The sequence below is a fragment of the Liolophura sinensis genome, chromosome 6 (genome assembly GCF_032854445.1).
Source record: "Liolophura sinensis isolate JHLJ2023 chromosome 6, CUHK_Ljap_v2, whole genome shotgun sequence".
Classification (NCBI taxonomy): Eukaryota; Metazoa; Mollusca; class Polyplacophora; order Chitonida; family Chitonidae; genus Liolophura; species Liolophura sinensis.
In genome coordinates this window covers 79,260,011-79,278,221 of record NC_088300.1, presented here as the reverse complement: position 1 = coordinate 79,278,221, position 18,211 = coordinate 79,260,011, and the positions used below count along the sequence as shown (strand labels likewise).

The 18,211-nt window shown below is 42.2% G+C and overlaps 2 protein-coding genes across 2 annotated transcripts in view; both read right to left on the bottom strand.

Annotated features, from left to right (window-relative positions):
- The window catches only part of LOC135468798 (coiled-coil domain-containing protein R3HCC1L-like), a 13,738-nt gene extending 13,221 nt beyond the window's left edge, over nt 1-517 (bottom strand). The window contains exon 1 of the mRNA XM_064747223.1: nt 60-517. Coding sequence (XP_064603293.1) covers nt 60-282 — 223 coding nt within the window. The 5' untranslated portion in view covers nt 283-517. The remainder of the gene's footprint in view (nt 1-59) is intronic.
- Nucleotides 518-534: 17 nt separating this feature from the next.
- On the bottom strand, nt 535-17,081 carry LOC135467587 (uncharacterized). Its single transcript, XM_064745361.1, has 6 exons — nt 16,985-17,081; nt 16,689-16,729; nt 16,091-16,278; nt 6,320-6,463; nt 1,574-1,846; nt 535-1,277 (listed from the first exon to the last, which is right to left on the bottom strand). Exons 1-6 carry the CDS (start codon nt 17,079-17,081, stop codon nt 971-973), a joined length of 1,050 nt encoding a protein of 349 aa, XP_064601431.1. The 3' UTR covers nt 535-970.
- Between the last annotated feature and the right edge of the window lie 1,130 nt (nt 17,082-18,211).

Below are 18,211 nucleotides of genomic sequence, written 5' to 3'. Positions count from 1 at the left end.
AAATCAAGTTAAATATAGGTGCATTGTAGTTTAACCAATTTTAATATCTCTTATAATACCTTTATGTGGAGAAATGAGGTTATGCTTTGCTTGGTTAGTTCTGCAAGCCTCTGGCTGGACAACAGGATCTGTTGGAGAAATGGACCGGTTCCTGTCTCCTTCATGGGACTGCTCCACTGAGGGTGTGTAGAACTGTGCAGGAACTATCACAAGATCCCTAGTTTCACTCAACGTTGTTGTTATCACATCATTGCTAAGTTTCCCTGTTAGATTTTCTGCCATTTGATCCTGGTCTGTGTCACACCTATTAGATCTGTGCCCAGTAGGTGTGATGCTAAGATCTGAAGAACGTGAGACTTCAGGAGAACAGCTGTGGTGCCTACAATCAGGGGCAGATAACTCCTGCTCAATGAGATAGCTATCTGGACTGTGTGTTTTGTTCACACTGAAAACACTAGGAGTATTGTCATTCAAACCTGATGACTCAACATCGACACCACCTGGTGGGTTTTCAGATTTGACATCAAAGACAGTTGTTCTGGCAATGCCACTATCTTTGTTGACTTTTTCATCGCCACACAGAGCACTTTCCTGAGATCTTGAATATTTGAGTTCAGGGACAGCATCGTCAAACCGATCAGGATTAACCACATCTACGCTGTTCTCACATCTATTTCCAGATGTCTCAGATAGAGGAGAAGAAATAAGACTATCATCTGTGGGTGGGCTAGGAATGCCAGACAAGTTTTGAACTTCCTGTCCACTAGGGGCCACTGTGGAGACAGAGACAGACTGCTGACTAATGTCTTTCTCTACAATACTACAGAGATCACTGATGTCCATGAACTCACTTGTATCACCTTTTTCAGTCTGCGCACCTGGCTCAGAATCAGCAGGATCCTTGAAAACATCTCTGGAATCACTTTGGACATTTGTGTGTGCACCAACACCATCCTTTTTATCTCTTTTGTCAGGAGGGCGAGGTTTGGGCGTGTACAAAGGTCTGGAGGGTTTTGGCCCGTCCTCTGCCCACATGAGGGGATAATGACCTTCTCTCTGGCTTATCACCATCACAATCCCTCTCACAAAGTAAACAACTGGACCCCATGCTTTTTTTAGTTTCAGAGTTTGAGGATGTCTTGACAGTTGACGAGCTTGTGGGTAGGGTGGGAGGTGTGTTATCAGTAGCTGTGGTGACAGACACTCCCTCATTTCTCTGCTGTAGTCGTCGTCCCCTAGGTACATAAATCTGCATCTCTGGTCGCTTTGTTCTCTGCCTACTCACACGACACAAACAATACAAATGACCGCAAGAAAACAGGTATAAAATCACAATAATAATAAAGTTTGAAAATTCCAACACATGTTAAGAGAAATACTCAGCACAAATCAGCTAAGTAAATCTATACATTTTTTATTACAATATCTTGCATTGACATGCACAGTCACCACAGAAATGTGTTATATTTTATGACACCCAAAAACAATATTCTTCTTAACGTAAGTTGTTTTGTGAGAATTGCACATGAAATAATTAATTTTCAAAAAAGTAAAAGTCAACACCAGAGCTCACCTTGACTTTGAATTAACTCCTCTACCTCTGCTCTCCATGGCACTGGGTCTTTTCCGTGAAGGAGTCTGTGTTTCACTGGTATGAGGAGAGTTTGAGCAGTTGTGTGTCAGAGTTTGTCTGGATGTTGGCTGATCTGCTGTGTTTTCACTGTCGGCAGAATCATGGTAACAGTCCGCACTGGACTGTGACCTGGTTACAGGTGCACTCTCTACTGTATTTATCTTGTGGAACCTTCCAGCAGAATTCCAAACAGACTGCTCAAAGCAGGTGTCTCTGTAAGCAATGGTTTTAGCAAATCAGTTCATTGCATCATTTACCACTAATAGGCTCTAATTTGGTAATTAACAACTGAATAACATGCTTCACCTATAGGTCCTAAAACTTACAGGTAACATTGAGCATGCCATCCCTCAGGTGAAAAGAGAAAACCAGCCCAATTAATGCATAAGATTCTCATTGGTTTATTGGTTTGTGCAACAATTGCTCTAAATATTGAAAATAACATTGGTATTTAATATTTTTTTCCAAATCTGAAAGTAACCTCAAATCAATGTTGACAACCAGCTGGATTCATACAGTAACCTCAAATCAATGTTGACAACCAGCTAAATTCATACAGTAACCTCAAATCAATGTTGACAATCAGCTAGATTCATACAGTAAGCTCAGATCAATGTTAACAACCAGATGGATTCACACAGTAAGCTCAGATCAATGTTAACAACCAGCTGGATTCATACAGTAAGCTCACATCAATGTTGACAACCAACTGGATTCATACAGTAAGCTCACATCAATGTCAACAACCAGACGGATTCATACAGTAACCTCACATCAATGTTGACAACCAACTGGATTCATACAGTAAGCTCACATCAATGTTAACAACCAGCTGGATCATACAGTAACCTCACATCAATGTTAACAACCAGCTGGATTCATACAGTAACCTCACATCAATGTTGACAGCCAACTGGATTCATACAGTAACCTCAAATCAATGTCAACAACCAGCTGGATTCATACAGTAACCTCACATCAATGCTGACAACCAACTGGATTCATACAGTAAGCTCACATCAATGTTAATAACCAGCTGGATCATACAGTAAGCTCACATCAATGTTAACAACCAGCTGGATTCATACAGTAACCTCACATCAATGTTGACAACCAATTGGATTCATACAGTAAGCTCACATCAATGTTAACAACCAGTTGGCTTCATACAGTAACCTCAGATCAATGATGACAACCAGCTGGATTCATACAGTAAGCTCAGATCAATGTTAATAACCAGCTGGATCATACAGTAAGCTCACATCAATATCAACAGCCAGCTGACTTCATACAGTAACCTCAGATCAATGTTAACAACCAACTGGATTCATACAGTAAGCTCACATCAATGTCAACAACCAGCTGACTTCATACAGTAAGTTGAGATCAATGTTAACAACCAGCTGGATTCATACAGTAAGCTCAGATCAATGTCAACAACCAGCTGGATTCATACAGTAAGTTGAGATCAATGTTAACAACCAGCTGGATCATACAGTAAGCTCAGATCAATGTCAACAACCAGCTGGATTCATACAGTAACCTCACATCAATGTTGACAACCAACTGGATTCATACAGTAAGCTCACATCAATGTTAACAACCAGCTGGATCATACATAACATCTGCACACTTAATCATTTACTCTGATTGAAGGTGGGTCAGGTTACTTGTACCAATAAATCGTTAAAACTAATTTATTCATTTATTTATCTGATTAGAGTTTATGCTATACTCGGGAATATTTTACTTATACAATGGCAGTAAGCATTCAGGTGGGAGGAAACTAGGCGGGGAAACCACAACCATCCCCACGCTGCTGACACTCCTTTCCACTTTCAAGTGGAGTGTATGCCAGCATGATCTGGATACAAATACACAGCAATCACACTGGTGATAAGTTCCTAGTTCATTACTCTGACAGACTGATCTTAATAAGGCATTTGACCTTTGATCAACTTAACACATGTCTTTCATGGTTTCAAAGTTATCACCACTCACAAAACAGAAACCCTGTTTAGGTAGTTATCTGAACAAGATGAAATAACATGTGGAGTCCCCCAGGGCTCTACACTTGGCCCTCTACTGTTCCTTATTCCATTAATGATCTCCCACTACAGCCTAACAAGTGCATCATTGATGTGTTCGCAAATAACACAACTGTACCAACATCAGCAAGAAAAGTGGAAAGAGTAGAGACAGCACATGGTAAAGAAAGCAAAACAATATTACAATGCACAATCTATGACATCCAGGCAAGAACTGATCAAAATCTTAAAATACCCTTAAAAATTCTTTTAAATATTGTGAGCTGACACTATGGAACCAACAAGTTAAAAAATCCCAGAACGGAACTTTTATTATTTAACTATTCTCCTTATTCTAATTGGTGGTAGCTTTCCATACTGCATGCACAACTGCTCCAAACATTGTCTGATTTTGATTCTAATTGGTGGTAGCTTTCCATACTGCATGCACAACTGCTCCAAACATTGTCTGATTTTGATTCTAATTGGTGGTAGCTTTCCATACTGCATGCACAACTGCTCCAAACATTGTCTGATTTTGATTCTAATTGGTGGTAGCTTTCCATACTGCATGCACAACTGCTCCAAACATTGTCTGATTTTGATTCTAATTGGTGGTAGCTTTCCATACTGCATGCACAACTGCTCCAAACATTGTCTGATTTTGATTCTAATTGGTGGTAGCTTTCCATACTGCATGCACAACTGCTCCAAACATTGTGTGATTTTGATTCTAATTGGTGGTAGCTTTCCATACTGCATGCACAACTGCTCCAAACATTGTCTGATTTTGATTCTAATTGGTGGTAGCTTTCCATACTGCATGCACAACTGCTCCAAACAATGTCCGATTTTGATTCTAATTGGTGGTAGCTTTCCATACTGCATGCATAACTGCTCCAAACATTGTCCGATTTTGATTCTAATTGGTGGTAGCTTTCCATACTGCATGCACAACTGCTCCAAACAATGTCCGATTTTGATTCTAATTGGTGGTAGCTTTCCATACTGCATGCATAACTGCTCCAAACATTGTCCGATTTTGATTCTAATTGGTGGTAGCTTTCCATACTGCATGCACAACTGCTCCAAACATTGTCTGATTTTGATTCTAATTGGTGGTAGCTTTCCATACTGCATGCACAACTGCTCCAAACATTGTCTGATTTTGATTCTAATTGGTGGTAGCTTTCCATACTGCATGCACAACTGCTCCAAACATTGTCCGATTTTGATTCTAATTGGTGGTAGCTTTCCATACTGCATGCACAACTGCTCCAAACATTGTCCGATTTTGATTCTAATTGGTGGTAGCTTTCCATACTGCATGCACAACTGCTCCAAACATTGTCTGATCTTGATTCTAATTGGTGGTAGCTTTCCATACTGCATGCACAACTGTTCGAAACATTGTCTGATTTTGATTCTAATTGGTGGTAGCTTTCCATACTGCATGCACAACTGCTCCAAACATTGTCTGATTTTGATTCTAATTGGTGGTAGCTTTCCATACTGCATGCACAACTGCTCCAAACATTGTCTGATTTTGATTCTAATTGGTGGTAGCTTTCCATACTGCATGCACAACTGCTCCAAACATTGTCTGATTTTGATGAAATTGTTTACAGTGAAGTTTTTATTTTGTGGAACCTCCAGTGAAGTTTGCAAACTAGCCAGACTTGTATTAATATAATTTCCTTCATTCTCATTGGTTGTTGCTTTCCATGCTATAGCTGCTCAAAATAATGTTCAAGTTTGACCAAATTTTGTGTTGTAGTTCACCTTATGTAAAATCCAATCCAGGATGAAAACTATCCAAATTTGTGTGCTTGTTCACTTTGTATTTTCCCAGGTCAAATTCGTAAACCAGTTCAGGTGGGCTATACAATGTCTGAAATTATCTTGTTATCCTCCCTTAAGAACAGGTCATGTTTGTAGCTTTGGCAGGTATACCTTCCGTACATACATGTATGAGCCCAGCATTCTCTACATACATGTAGGAGCCCAGCATTCTGTACATACATGTATGAGCACAGCATTCCGTACATACATGTATGAGCACAGCATTCCGTACATAGATGTATGAGCCAAGCATTCTGTACATACATGTATGAGTCAAGCATTCCGTACATACATGTATGAGCCTAACATTCCGTACATACATGTATGAGCCTAGCATTCTGTACATACATGTATGAGCACAGCATTCCGTACATACATGTATGAGCACAGCATTCCGTACATGGATGTATGAGCCAAGCATTCTGTACATACATGTATGAGTCAAGCATTCCGTACATACATGTATGAGCCTAACATTCCGTACATACATGTATGAGCCTAACATTCCGTACATACATGTATGAGCCTAACATTCCGTACATACATGTATGAGCCCAGCATTCCGTACGTACATGTATGAGCCTAACATTCCGTACATACATGTATGAGCACAGCATTCTGTACATAGATGTATGAGCCAAGCATTCTGTACATACATGTATGAGTCAAGCATTCTGTGCATACATGTAGGAGCCCAACATTTCGTACATACTTGTATGAGCCTAGCATTCTGTACATACATGTATGAGCACAGCATTCTGAACATATATGTATGAGCACAGCATTCCGTAAATACACGTACAACATGTATACACACCTGAGCAGAGTGAGTTTATGACAGACCACTGTCCTTCTGCTCTTCCCCTCCCCGACAGAGAAACTGTTTAAGCCCGTGATCTGTTCGGCTGTCTTGTGGATGAGTAGACGATGGTAACTGTCCACAGGAGGGAAAAGAAGGATCCTGCGACAGACATGGAATATGTCAGCATGCATACAGGTAGAAACAGTGAGCAAATTAACACACTACTGTACTCCTAAATAGAGCACTGTGTTAAACCTCAGTGACAATGGAGGGACACCATCAAATTCCAGGCAGCCTGAATGTACATGCATAGAAAGCGATATTTCACCTTATCTTTTTCATCATAAATGATAACCAAAGCCATTTCAACAACTGTGAAGATTACTGCCAATGTTTTAGGCTAAGGTATACATGCTCCTTAGTTTTCAGTCATTTTACTGCAACAATAAGTCCAGTGTGCTCTAATTTAAACCAATGTCAAACCTGTTAGAGTGATACATTCATTATTATGTGCAGCCTTTGTGATGTATATCCAGTGTATACAAGCCTTTCCCATGTGTACAATCATACATGGTGTACACAGGCCTTTCCTGTGAGTACAGTCATATACAGTGTACACAGGCGTTCCTGTGAGTAGTCATATATGGTGTACACAGGCTTTCCCGTGAGTACAGTCATATATGGTGTACACAGGCTTTCCCGTGAGTACAGTCATATACAGTGTACACAGGCCTTCCTGTGAGTACAGTCATATACAGTGTACACAGGCTTTCCCGTGAGTACAGTCATATACAGTGTACACAGGCCTTCCTGTGAGTACAGTCATATATGGTGTACACAGGCTTTCCCGTGAGTACAGTCATATACAGTGTACACAGGCCTTCTCGTGAGTACAGTCATATATGGTGTACACAGGCTTTCCCGTGAGTACAGTCATATACAGTGTACACAGGCCTTCTCGTGAGTACAGTCATATACAGTGTACACAGGCCTTCCCGTGTGTACAGTCATATATGGTGTACACAGGCCTTTCCTGTGAGTACAGTCATATACAGTGTACACAGGCCTTCCTGTGTGTACAGTCATATATGGTGTACACAGGCCTTTCCTTTGAGTACAGTCATATACAGTGTACACAGGCCTTTCCTGTGAGTACAGTCATATACAGTGTACACAGGCCTTTCCTGTGAGTACAGTCATATACAGTGTACAAGGCCTTCCCGTGTGTACAGTCATATACAGTGTACACAGGCCTTCCCGTGAGTACAGTCATATACAGTGTACACAGGCCTTCCCGTGAGTACAGTCATATACAGTGTACACAGGCCTTTCCTGTGAGTACAGTTATATACAGTGTACACAGGCCTTCTCGTGTGTACAGTCATATACAGTGTACACAGGCCTTCCCGTGTGTACAGTCATATACAGTGTACACAGGTCTTCCTGTGAGTACAGTCATATACAGTGTACACAGGCCTTCCTGTGAGTACAGTCATATATAGTGTACACAGGCCTTTCCTGTGAGTACAGTCATATACAGTGTACACAGGCGTTCCTGTGAGTACAGTCATATACAGTGTACACAGGCCTTCCCGTGAGTAGTCATATACAGTGTACACAGGCCTTCTCGTGAGTACAGTCATATACAGTGTACACAGGCCTTCCCGTGTGTACAGTCATATATGGTGTACACAGGCCTTTCCTGTGAGTACAGTCATATACAGTGTACACAGGCCTTTCCTGTGAGTACAGTCATATACAGTGTACACAGGCGTTCCTGTGAGTACAGTCATATACAGTGTACACAGGCCTTCCCGTGAGTACAGTCATATACAGTGTACACAGGCCTTTCCTGTGAGTACAGTCATATACAGTGTACACAGGCCTTCCTGTGAGTACAGTCATATATGGTGTACACAGGCCTTTCCTGTGAGTACAGTCATATACAGTGTACACAGGCCTTTCCTGTGAGTACAGTCATATACAGTGTACACAGGCCTTCCCGTGAGTACAGTCATATACAGTGTACACAGGCCTTCCCGTGTGTACAGTCATATACAGTGTACACAGGCCTTCCCGTGAGTACAGTCATATACAGTGTACACAGGCCTTCCCGTGAGTACAGTCATAAACAGTGTACACAGGCCTTTCCTGTGAGTACAGTCATATACAGTGTACACAGGCCTTCCTGTGAGTACAGTCATATACAGTGTACACAGGCCTTCCCGTGAGTACAGTCATATACAGTGTACACAGGCCTTCCCGTGAGTACAGTCATATACAGTGTACACAGGCCTTCCCGTGTGTACAGTCATATATGGTGTACACAGGCCTTTCCTGTGAGTACAGTTATATACAGTGTACACAGGCCTTCCCGTGTGTACAGTCATATACAGGGTACACAGGCCTTCCCGTGTGTACAGTCATATACAGTGTACACAGGTCTTCCCGTGAGTACAGTCATATACAGTGTACACAGGCCTTCCCGTGAGTACAGTCATATATAGTGTACACAGGCCTTTCCTGTGAGTACAGTCATATACAGTGTACACAGGCGTTCCTGTGAGTACAGTCATATACAGTGTACACAGGCCTTCCCGTGAGTACAGTCATATACAGTGTACACAGGCCTTCTCGTGAGTACAGTCATATACAGTGTACACAGGCCTTCCCGTGTGTACAGTCATATATGGTGTACACAGGCCTTTCCTGTGAGTACAGTCATATACAGTGTACACAGGCCTTTCCTGTGAGTACAGTCATATACAGTGTACACAGGCGTTCCTGTGAGTACAGTCATATACAGTGTACACAGGCCTTCCTGTGAGTACAGTCATATACAGTGTACACAGGCCTTTCCTGTGAGTACAGTCATATACAGTGTACACAGGCCTTCCTGTGAGTACAGTCATATATGGTGTACACAGGCCTTTCCTGTGAGTACAGTCATATACAGTGTACACAGGCCTTTCCTGTGAGTACAGTCATATACAGTGTACACAGGCCTTCTCGTGAGTACAGTCATATATAGTGTACACAGGCCTTTCCTGTGAGTACAGTCATATACAGTGTACACAGGCGTTCCTGTGAGTACAGTCATATACAGTGTACACAGGCCTTCCCGTGAGTACAGTCATATACAGTGTACACAGGCCTTCTCGTGAGTACAGTCATATACAGTGTACACAGGCCTTCCCGTGTGTACAGTCATATATGGTGTACACAGGCCTTTCCTGTGAGTACAGTCATATACAGTGTACACAGGCCTTTCCTGTGAGTACAGTCATATACAGTGTACACAGGCCTTCCCGTGAGTACAGTCATATACAGTGTACACAGGCCTTCCTGTGAGTACAGTCATATACAGTGTACACAGGCCTTTCCTGTGAGTACAGTCATATATGGTGTACACAGGCCTTCCCGTGAGTACAGTCATATATGGTGTACACAGGCCTTTCCTGTGACTACAGTCATATATGGTGTACACAGGCCTTTCCTGTGAGTACAGTCATATACAGTGTACACAGGCCTTTCCTGTGAGAACAGTCATATACAGTGTACACAGGCCTTTCCTGTGAGTACAGTCATATACAGTGTACACAGGCCTTCCCGTGAGTACAGTCATATACAGTGTACACAGGCCTTCCTGTGAGTACAGTCATATACAGTGTACACAGGCCTTCCCGTGAGTACAGTCATATACAGTGTACACAGGCCTTCTCGTGAGTACAGTCATATACAGTGTACACAGGCCTTCCCGTGTGTACAGTCATATATGGTGTACACAGGCCTTTCCTGTGAGTACAGTCATATACAGTGTACACAGGCCTTTCCTGTGAGTACAGTCATATACAGTGTACACAGGCCTTCCCGTGAGTACAGTCATATACAGTGTACACAGGCCTTCCTGTGAGTACAGTCATATACAGTGTACACAGGCCTTTCCTGTGAGTACAGTCATATATGGTGTACACAGGCCTTCCCGTGAGTACAGTCATATATGGTGTACACAGGCCTTTCCTGTGACTACAGTCATATATGGTGTACACAGGCCTTTCCTGTGAGTACAGTCATATACAGTGTACACAGGCCTTTCCTGTGAGAACAGTCATATACAGTGTACACAGGCCTTTCCTGTGAGTACAGTCATATACAGTGTACACAGGCCTTCCCGTGAGTACAGTCATATACAGTGTACACAGGCCTTCCTGTGAGTACAGTCATATACAGTGTACACAGGCCTTCCCGTGTGTACAGTCATATACAGTGTACACAGGCCTTCCCGTGTGTACAGTCATATACAGTGTACACAGGTCTTCCCGTGAGTACAGTCATATACAGTGTACACAGGCCTTCCCGTGAGTACAGTCATATATAGTGTACACAGGCCTTTCCTGTGAGTACAGTCATATACAGTGTACACAGGCGTTCCTGTGAGTACAGTCATATACAGTGTACACAGGCCTTCCCGTGAGTACAGTCATATACAGTGTACACAGGCCTTCTCGTGAGTACAGTCATATACAGTGTACACAGGCCTTCCCGTGTGTACAGTCATATATGGTGTACACAGGCCTTTCCTGTGAGTACAGTCATATACAGTGTACACAGGCCTTTCCTGTGAGTACAGTCATATACAGTGTACACAGGCGTTCCTGTGAGTACAGTCATATATGGTGTACACAGGCCTTCCTGTGAGTACAGTCATATACAGTGTACACAGGCCTTTCCTGTGAGTACAGTCATATACAGTGTACACAGGCCTTCCTGTGAGTACAGTCATATATGGTGTACACAGGCCTTTCCTGTGAGTACAGTCATATACAGTGTACACAGGCCTTTCCTGTGAGTACAGTCATATACAGTGTACACAGGCCTTCTCGTGAGTACAGTCATATATAGTGTACACAGGCCTTTCCTGTGAGTACAGTCATATACAGTGTACACAGGCGTTCCTGTGAGTACAGTCATATACAGTGTACACAGGCCTTCCCGTGAGTACAGTCATATACAGTGTACACAGGCCTTCTCGTGAGTACAGTCATATACAGTGTACACAGGCCTTCCCGTGTGTACAGTCATATATGGTGTACACAGGCCTTTCCTGTGAGTACAGTCATATACAGTGTACACAGGCCTTTCCTGTGAGTACAGTCATATACAGTGTACACAGGCCTTCCCGTGAGTACAGTCATATACAGTGTACACAGGCCTTCCTGTGAGTACAGTCATATACAGTGTACACAGGCCTTTCCTGTGAGTACAGTCATATATGGTGTACACAGGCCTTCCCGTGAGTACAGTCATATATGGTGTACACAGGCCTTTCCTGTGACTACAGTCATATATGGTGTACACAGGCCTTTCCTGTGAGTACAGTCATATACAGTGTACACAGGCCTTTCCTGTGAGAACAGTCATATACAGTGTACACAGGCCTTTCCTGTGAGTACAGCCGTATATGGTGTACACAGGCCTTTTCCATGTGTTCCCCTACGGACACACGGTATTTCCTGGCTCCGTGTCTTCATAGCAGCTGAAGTTCTGGATGACAACTGGGTAAAGTTCTGGACAAAAACCGTCCTCCTTTGTTGGAGGATCCTCTTTCGGAGATATCCTGGAGTCAACTGTTGGTCGGATGGCCATCAGTCTGGTTCATAGAGAACGTTTCATCAGTAGTTCGCTGGGTATTTTGCCTGTTGCCGAGTGTGATGTAGTTCAGTGTGATAACAGGTAATGCTGAAGTTTACTGTCCAAATCTCCTGGTTGGTTCACAATCTTCTTCATTGTAGTCTTGAAGCTTTCAACGACACGTTCAGCTTGACCATTGGGTGTCCAGGCGCTGTCAAGATGTGTCAAACTGCATTCAACTTCCAGAAATTGCTGAAATTCATCAGACTTCATCAGAATAAGTTGAAATGATGTTTTCTGGGGTCCCGAATGTTACGAGTCGTCTTAGATGCTTGTTCATAGTAGCTGCTGTGATGTGAGTCATTGCTGTGACTTCAATCCACTTTGAGTGAGCATCTGATACCACGAAGATAAAGTTGTTTATGAAAGGTTCTGCAAAGTAAATATGAAGCCGTTTCCATGGAGATAGTGGCCACTTCCAAGCTCTAGCTTTAGAGGCAGGAGGTTTACTACTCCTGACAGTCCATGCAGCCTTTTGCATGGTTTTCAATGTCTGAGTCCATCAGTGACCACCAGACAACTGAAAGTGTCACTGACTTCATCCAAAGTATTCTGCAATGCTATGTAATTCCTGAAGCATCGCTGGTCTCAAACATGTTGGAATGATAACTCGAATTCCCCAGATTAGGCAACCTTGCTCCATGCTGATCTCTTTGTGTCTGTTGAAGTAGGGTTTGATGTCTACATTGGTCACTGAATCTAGGGGATCAGGCCAGCCTTTTAAGCGCATAAAATAACAGTCGTCTCAGAGTAGGGTCTTTCTTAGTCTCCCGTTTAATGTCCCTAGCTGTACCAGGAAGTTGTGTGTCCAGCACTGTCTTTGTAAGGACCAGTTCCTTGTTCTGTTTAGGTTTTCCACTGGCACTTCTCTCAGTGGAAGGTGTAACAATCCGTCTGCATGATGTTAGACTTTGATGCCCTATATTGTATGGATGCCCTACACTGTATGGATGCCCTACACTGTATGGATGCCCTATACTGTGTAGATGCCCTATACTGTGTGGATGCCCTATATTGTGTGGATGCCCTACATTGTGTGGATGCCCTATATTGCGTGGATGCCCTATACTGTGTGGATGCCCTACATTGTATGGATGCCCTATACTGTGTGGATGCCCTATACTGTGTGGATGCCCTATAGTGTGTGGCTGCCCTATAGTGTATGGATGCCCTATACTGTATGGATGCCCTATAGTGTATGGATGCCCTATATTGTATGAATGCCCTATACTGTGTGGATGTCCTATATTGTATGGATGCCATATACTGTGTGGATGCCCTATATTGTATGGATGCCATATACTATATGGTTTGGTTAAATGATGAGAGAATGATTGACCACTGCTTGATGCAGGATGCGCCATCTGAGGAGTTGCTTTGGCAGGGGAGAACAAACTGAGCAATGGGTGGTGATCTGTTACAATTGTAAAGCTTCATCCAAGCAAGTACCTAAGTTACGCCAAAAACAATAGCCAGTCCTTCCTTTTCCATTTGTGAATAGTTGCGCTGCGCTTTGTTGAGGCTTCTTGAAGCATACTCGATGGGTTTTTCATCTACCTTGAGTTTATGTTGGAGGCCAGCACCAATGCTATACCGAGAGGCAAGAGCCTGAATGATTGGCTTGTCAGGGTCGTAATGTACAAGCAGCCGATCATCACCAAGGCTCTGTTTGCTGAGATTGAATGCTTGTTGCTTTTTAGCAGTCCACTGCCAAATATTATCCTTCTTCCAGAGATCAAGTTTGGCATAAATTTACCTTACTGTCAGAACTCTTAAGTATGCCCTCAGCTCTGCAACATTTTCTGGCGCAGGAGCATCTTGAACTCAGGTAGTCAACTTCCGACAGAACAAATCTGCACTCACTGAGCTGTACGTCACCAGACCAGAAGTTAAACTTTCCCATTATTGAGACCAGGTCAAGGTATGTAAACACCCTGTCAAGCCCTTTCACCGTTGTTTCCATAGCCCTTTGGGAAATTGCTGGAGCTGTGTTGATACCATAAATTGCTGGAGCTGTGTTGATACCGTACATTGCTGGAGCTGTGTTAATACCGTAAGGTAGGCGTTTGTTGTTATAGAGGTCCTTGGGAGCCTATATGGGCCATCTAACTCTAGTTGCTGGTAGGCAAGGTAAAGATCAAGTTTTGTGAATTCTTCCCCATCATTCAAACTTGCCAAAAGTTCTTCCATTCTGGAAATGGGGTAAACATCTGGACTGGTAAAGCGATTCACAGTTACCTTGTAATGTAGGTGTATTTTGCCGTTGGGCTTTAGTACTGGAACAATAGGTGTCGCTCAAGGAGAATACTGGACCTTTTCCATGATACCCTCCTCTTCTAAACAATCAATCTCAGCTTCCACCTTTTAGTGTAGAGCGAATGGAACCTGCCTGGCTTCACAGTATACTGGTTAGGCATGTGGCTGTAGATCTATGCTGATTTGTACACCTTTGAGGTGTTCTAGTACATCCTGGAATAATTTAGGAAATTTGTCTTTAATTTCTGTTCCGATATTTTCCAGTTTTGTTTATCTCCATTGTTTTTCTAATGAATTGGTTCCATGAGTTTAAGTGGCCACCCGTTTCTCCGTCGCCAATGTTAACGAATATAAACAGTCCTTCGACCAGAATCATTTGTCCACTCTAAGAACCGAGTTTCACCTCGCTTGATTGAAGTTGGTTTTCGATTTACTTGGACTTGGGTGAAGACTTCATGTGACTGGGAGTTATCTGATGTATTAACTGACAAAATTTCAAAGAAATCCTTTAGTGCGTAACTATCAACATCATCGTCCTCCACATTTTGATTTTCCAACCTGGTTTAGCTTTAGTAACGCTTCGATGCCTTGTCAAACATGCAATGTCTAGATGTCCCTTTTTATTACAGGTTTTACACGTCACTAACAGTCTGGGGCATAGTGCTGTGGTGAAGTGCAGTGTATACAGGTATGAGACTTGCATTTTGATTTCTGTGAAAAATGACCTCCTTATTTCGGTACTGAGCGTCCTGCAATGCCTAGGCTTCACATGTTGCAGATTCATATGCTAAGGCAATTTTGTGTGCCTTGTTGAATGTCAAGTTGGCACTTTCCTTCAATAACCAGCGTCAAACAGACTCATTTGTTATCCCTGCCACAAATCTGTCCACATAGCCAATTATTCACCACATCAACACCACTCAGAGACACATTTTAGCCTTGTAACAAATGTATTTACATCTTCAACTGCACCTAGTACACTCTGATTAAATGTACATCTTGCAGTGATAACATGTGGAGGAGGGCTAAGGTGATCTAACAGTTTTTTTTATGTCAGTGTAGTTAGCCTTCGAAACTTTTGCAGGTGCATACAGATTGTGGGCGAGTTCGTACAAATCATTTCCCAAACCTGAGATTTACGGCGCTTTTCGTCAGTAATAGCGCTAGCCTCCATACAGGATTGAAATCTCTCAGAAAATGTTTGAAAGTCTATCTGTGTTCCAGAGAATAGGGGAATAGGAACAGCAAACCCTATTCTCAAAGACAGATCAGAAGCTAGAGACGACATGATCTCCTTCATAGCAAACAGCGTGGGTGAAGAAAACGGTCCTCCCTACATTAGTGCACAGGGAAAAGTCTACCATTGAATCGCTGATATTGATCTTGTATCCGCTGGATTTGTATAATTTTCAGCTTTACAGATAGTTTGAGTATTCCTGTAGAACTTTCTTGATGTTATTTTGTGCAACTAGGCCTTACTGGTCGCTAGTCAAGTGGCAATGTTTTCGACATTGGGTGTCGAAAAGGGTGGTCAGGTGACCTCTGACTTCCGATCGGTCTTACAGAATGGCCTGGGGCTGGGCTTCGTCTCGAAGTAGAGTGTGCGTAACTGACTACAACATAGTACTCTGATCACACCTTTGTACACCTGTCACTTCAGCTCACAAACATCTCCGTATAGGCAGAAAACAAAAACAGCAAAAATGCTAGGCAAAAGCAAAGATACTGTATGAATTAAAAGAAAAATGCATGATTAGACCAAGTTTGAAGTGGTTTCATGCATGTGATATGTGTAACTCCTGCTAGAAAAGCAGTCAGACATCTGAGTTTATGGTCTACCTGTTCAATGAGGCCTTCTCTTCTCCCTCCAGAAAAGTATGGATATCGTTTGTGACCAATTCTACAAACTGTAGGTCAGCACCAGTCAAATATCTACTGTCCACATACAGCGCCAGCTTGTCACACGAATGGACACATCCTTCTCTGTAATCAAATACGTCTATAATTACAGTACCGGTAGGCTTAAACTATGCTCTTAATAAACACATGTAGCAAGACAATAATGTCTTTGTCCTAAATACAAAACTCTATATATACCTGCATATTGACAGCGCTGACAACAGGAGACTGAGTACATATATTAGTTTATCAAACACTAGTTAAATCCATTGTTTTCTAAAAAAATTTCTGTAGAAATCACTGCTGAACTCTCATGTATAAGCCAGTATTGGATGATTGGTATTAACCTTAACACGTATGTGAGCGATGTGAAGAATTTTAATGTTTGCCATTATTATTTAATGTTTTTTACCATGTAGGCTTCATTTTTCCCCTTGATTTTCCTATTTTGCAATTTCTCTTACACATGTATGTACATAACCCTAATGAATGGACTGAATTTCCAATGTAGGCCTATAGTTCTCTCCCTCTAACATACTGCCCTAGCTGCATTTAAAAGCATCAAGTCTTTTTTCCATACTGAGCGAGACATGGATGACAAAATTTACAGGGGATGCAACTTTTTGCACCTACCAACACAGGGGTGTAAGATTGTGAAAACATGTACGTGTGCAACATTTCATATGTATTTTTAAACCCCAAGCCAAAAAAAAATGTGAGTCATGGTTAAACATAACTACAACAACAACACAAAATGCATCATGTTTGGTCAGGTTTATGGTTTGGTGGAAACTTGGCAGATACTGGAGGGAACCACTGCCATTTATCAGCTACCTGACACACTTTCTATCTTATAGCCACAGTGGTGCCCGCAAGAGCTGGGAATAACAACTGAGTACTGCGAGTGATACTTCCCCACTCCGTGATCCATTTTTACATTCCTAGTACCATCTATATGACATGCCACCAGCATGTACCAATGTGTGATTTTATGTTCAACCTTTTCAATCACTAGAGCACCTTTTTCAGTGGAATGTATGCGTACAATTATTACGAAAATGATTCTTAAAATGATTTGTTTGTATCATTTAAGATGCAAGCTTCATAAAACTGTGCAAATTATTTTTCTACACCCCATAGTTTTCACGCCATGTTTCAAAATACTGGTTGCAGAGGTGGTTGAAAAGGTAGATTAATTAGAGTACGTATATGTAGGACTTCACACTGACAGATAATCACGTCAACACATTCCCAGAACAGCACATAACACGTATCTTTGGGTGTGATGTGTCCATATATCACTGCATAAAAACAGCTAAGGCATTCGCTGTGCGGAGAAGTGGAAGCCAGTTCAGAGTACACAAGCAGGATGTGATATCATCATCCACATGTTATACATCATGTCTAACATTTAGGTTGATTATTTGTCTGACTAAAACAATGGGTAAAACTCCAGGATATATGATCATGTATATTTGTTTTACTCAAATCAGAACCATATACATGAATGTACATGAACAGACTAGGGATAGGGATAGTAGGGATAGTATTAGTTACATCCTTACTCAGTGATAGAAAACACAAATATTTGGTATCAATAATGCTCATCTTGGGCGAGGCATCAACCGAGCATGGTGTTAATAATCCTCATATTCCCCACCACCTAATGTGAGGACTACTGACACCATATATTTGTGTATCCTACTGAGTAACCATGTCACCAATTTATCCTGCAAAGGTTTATCGATTCAGTGTAGAAAAGCAATGTGCATGTATATGTGAATCGCTTCAGCCATGTGACCATTGGACTCGCAACCCAACAAAGGGAGATTCAGCAGACGCATTTGGCCTCGTCTACAGGATTAGAGAATTTATCTGTACCCCATGTGACTGTTGTTGTCCAATGAAAAGCAGAGTGTTTTGTTTGATGCGGTATAACATACATTACACACCTAAATGACCACAAAAGTCTGAACTTTTAAATGTCAGCAAACATTTGAAGCTACAAGTTAACACCCGGCCCAATACAGTGAGCATGTGCAAGTTCTTACATCACAAGCC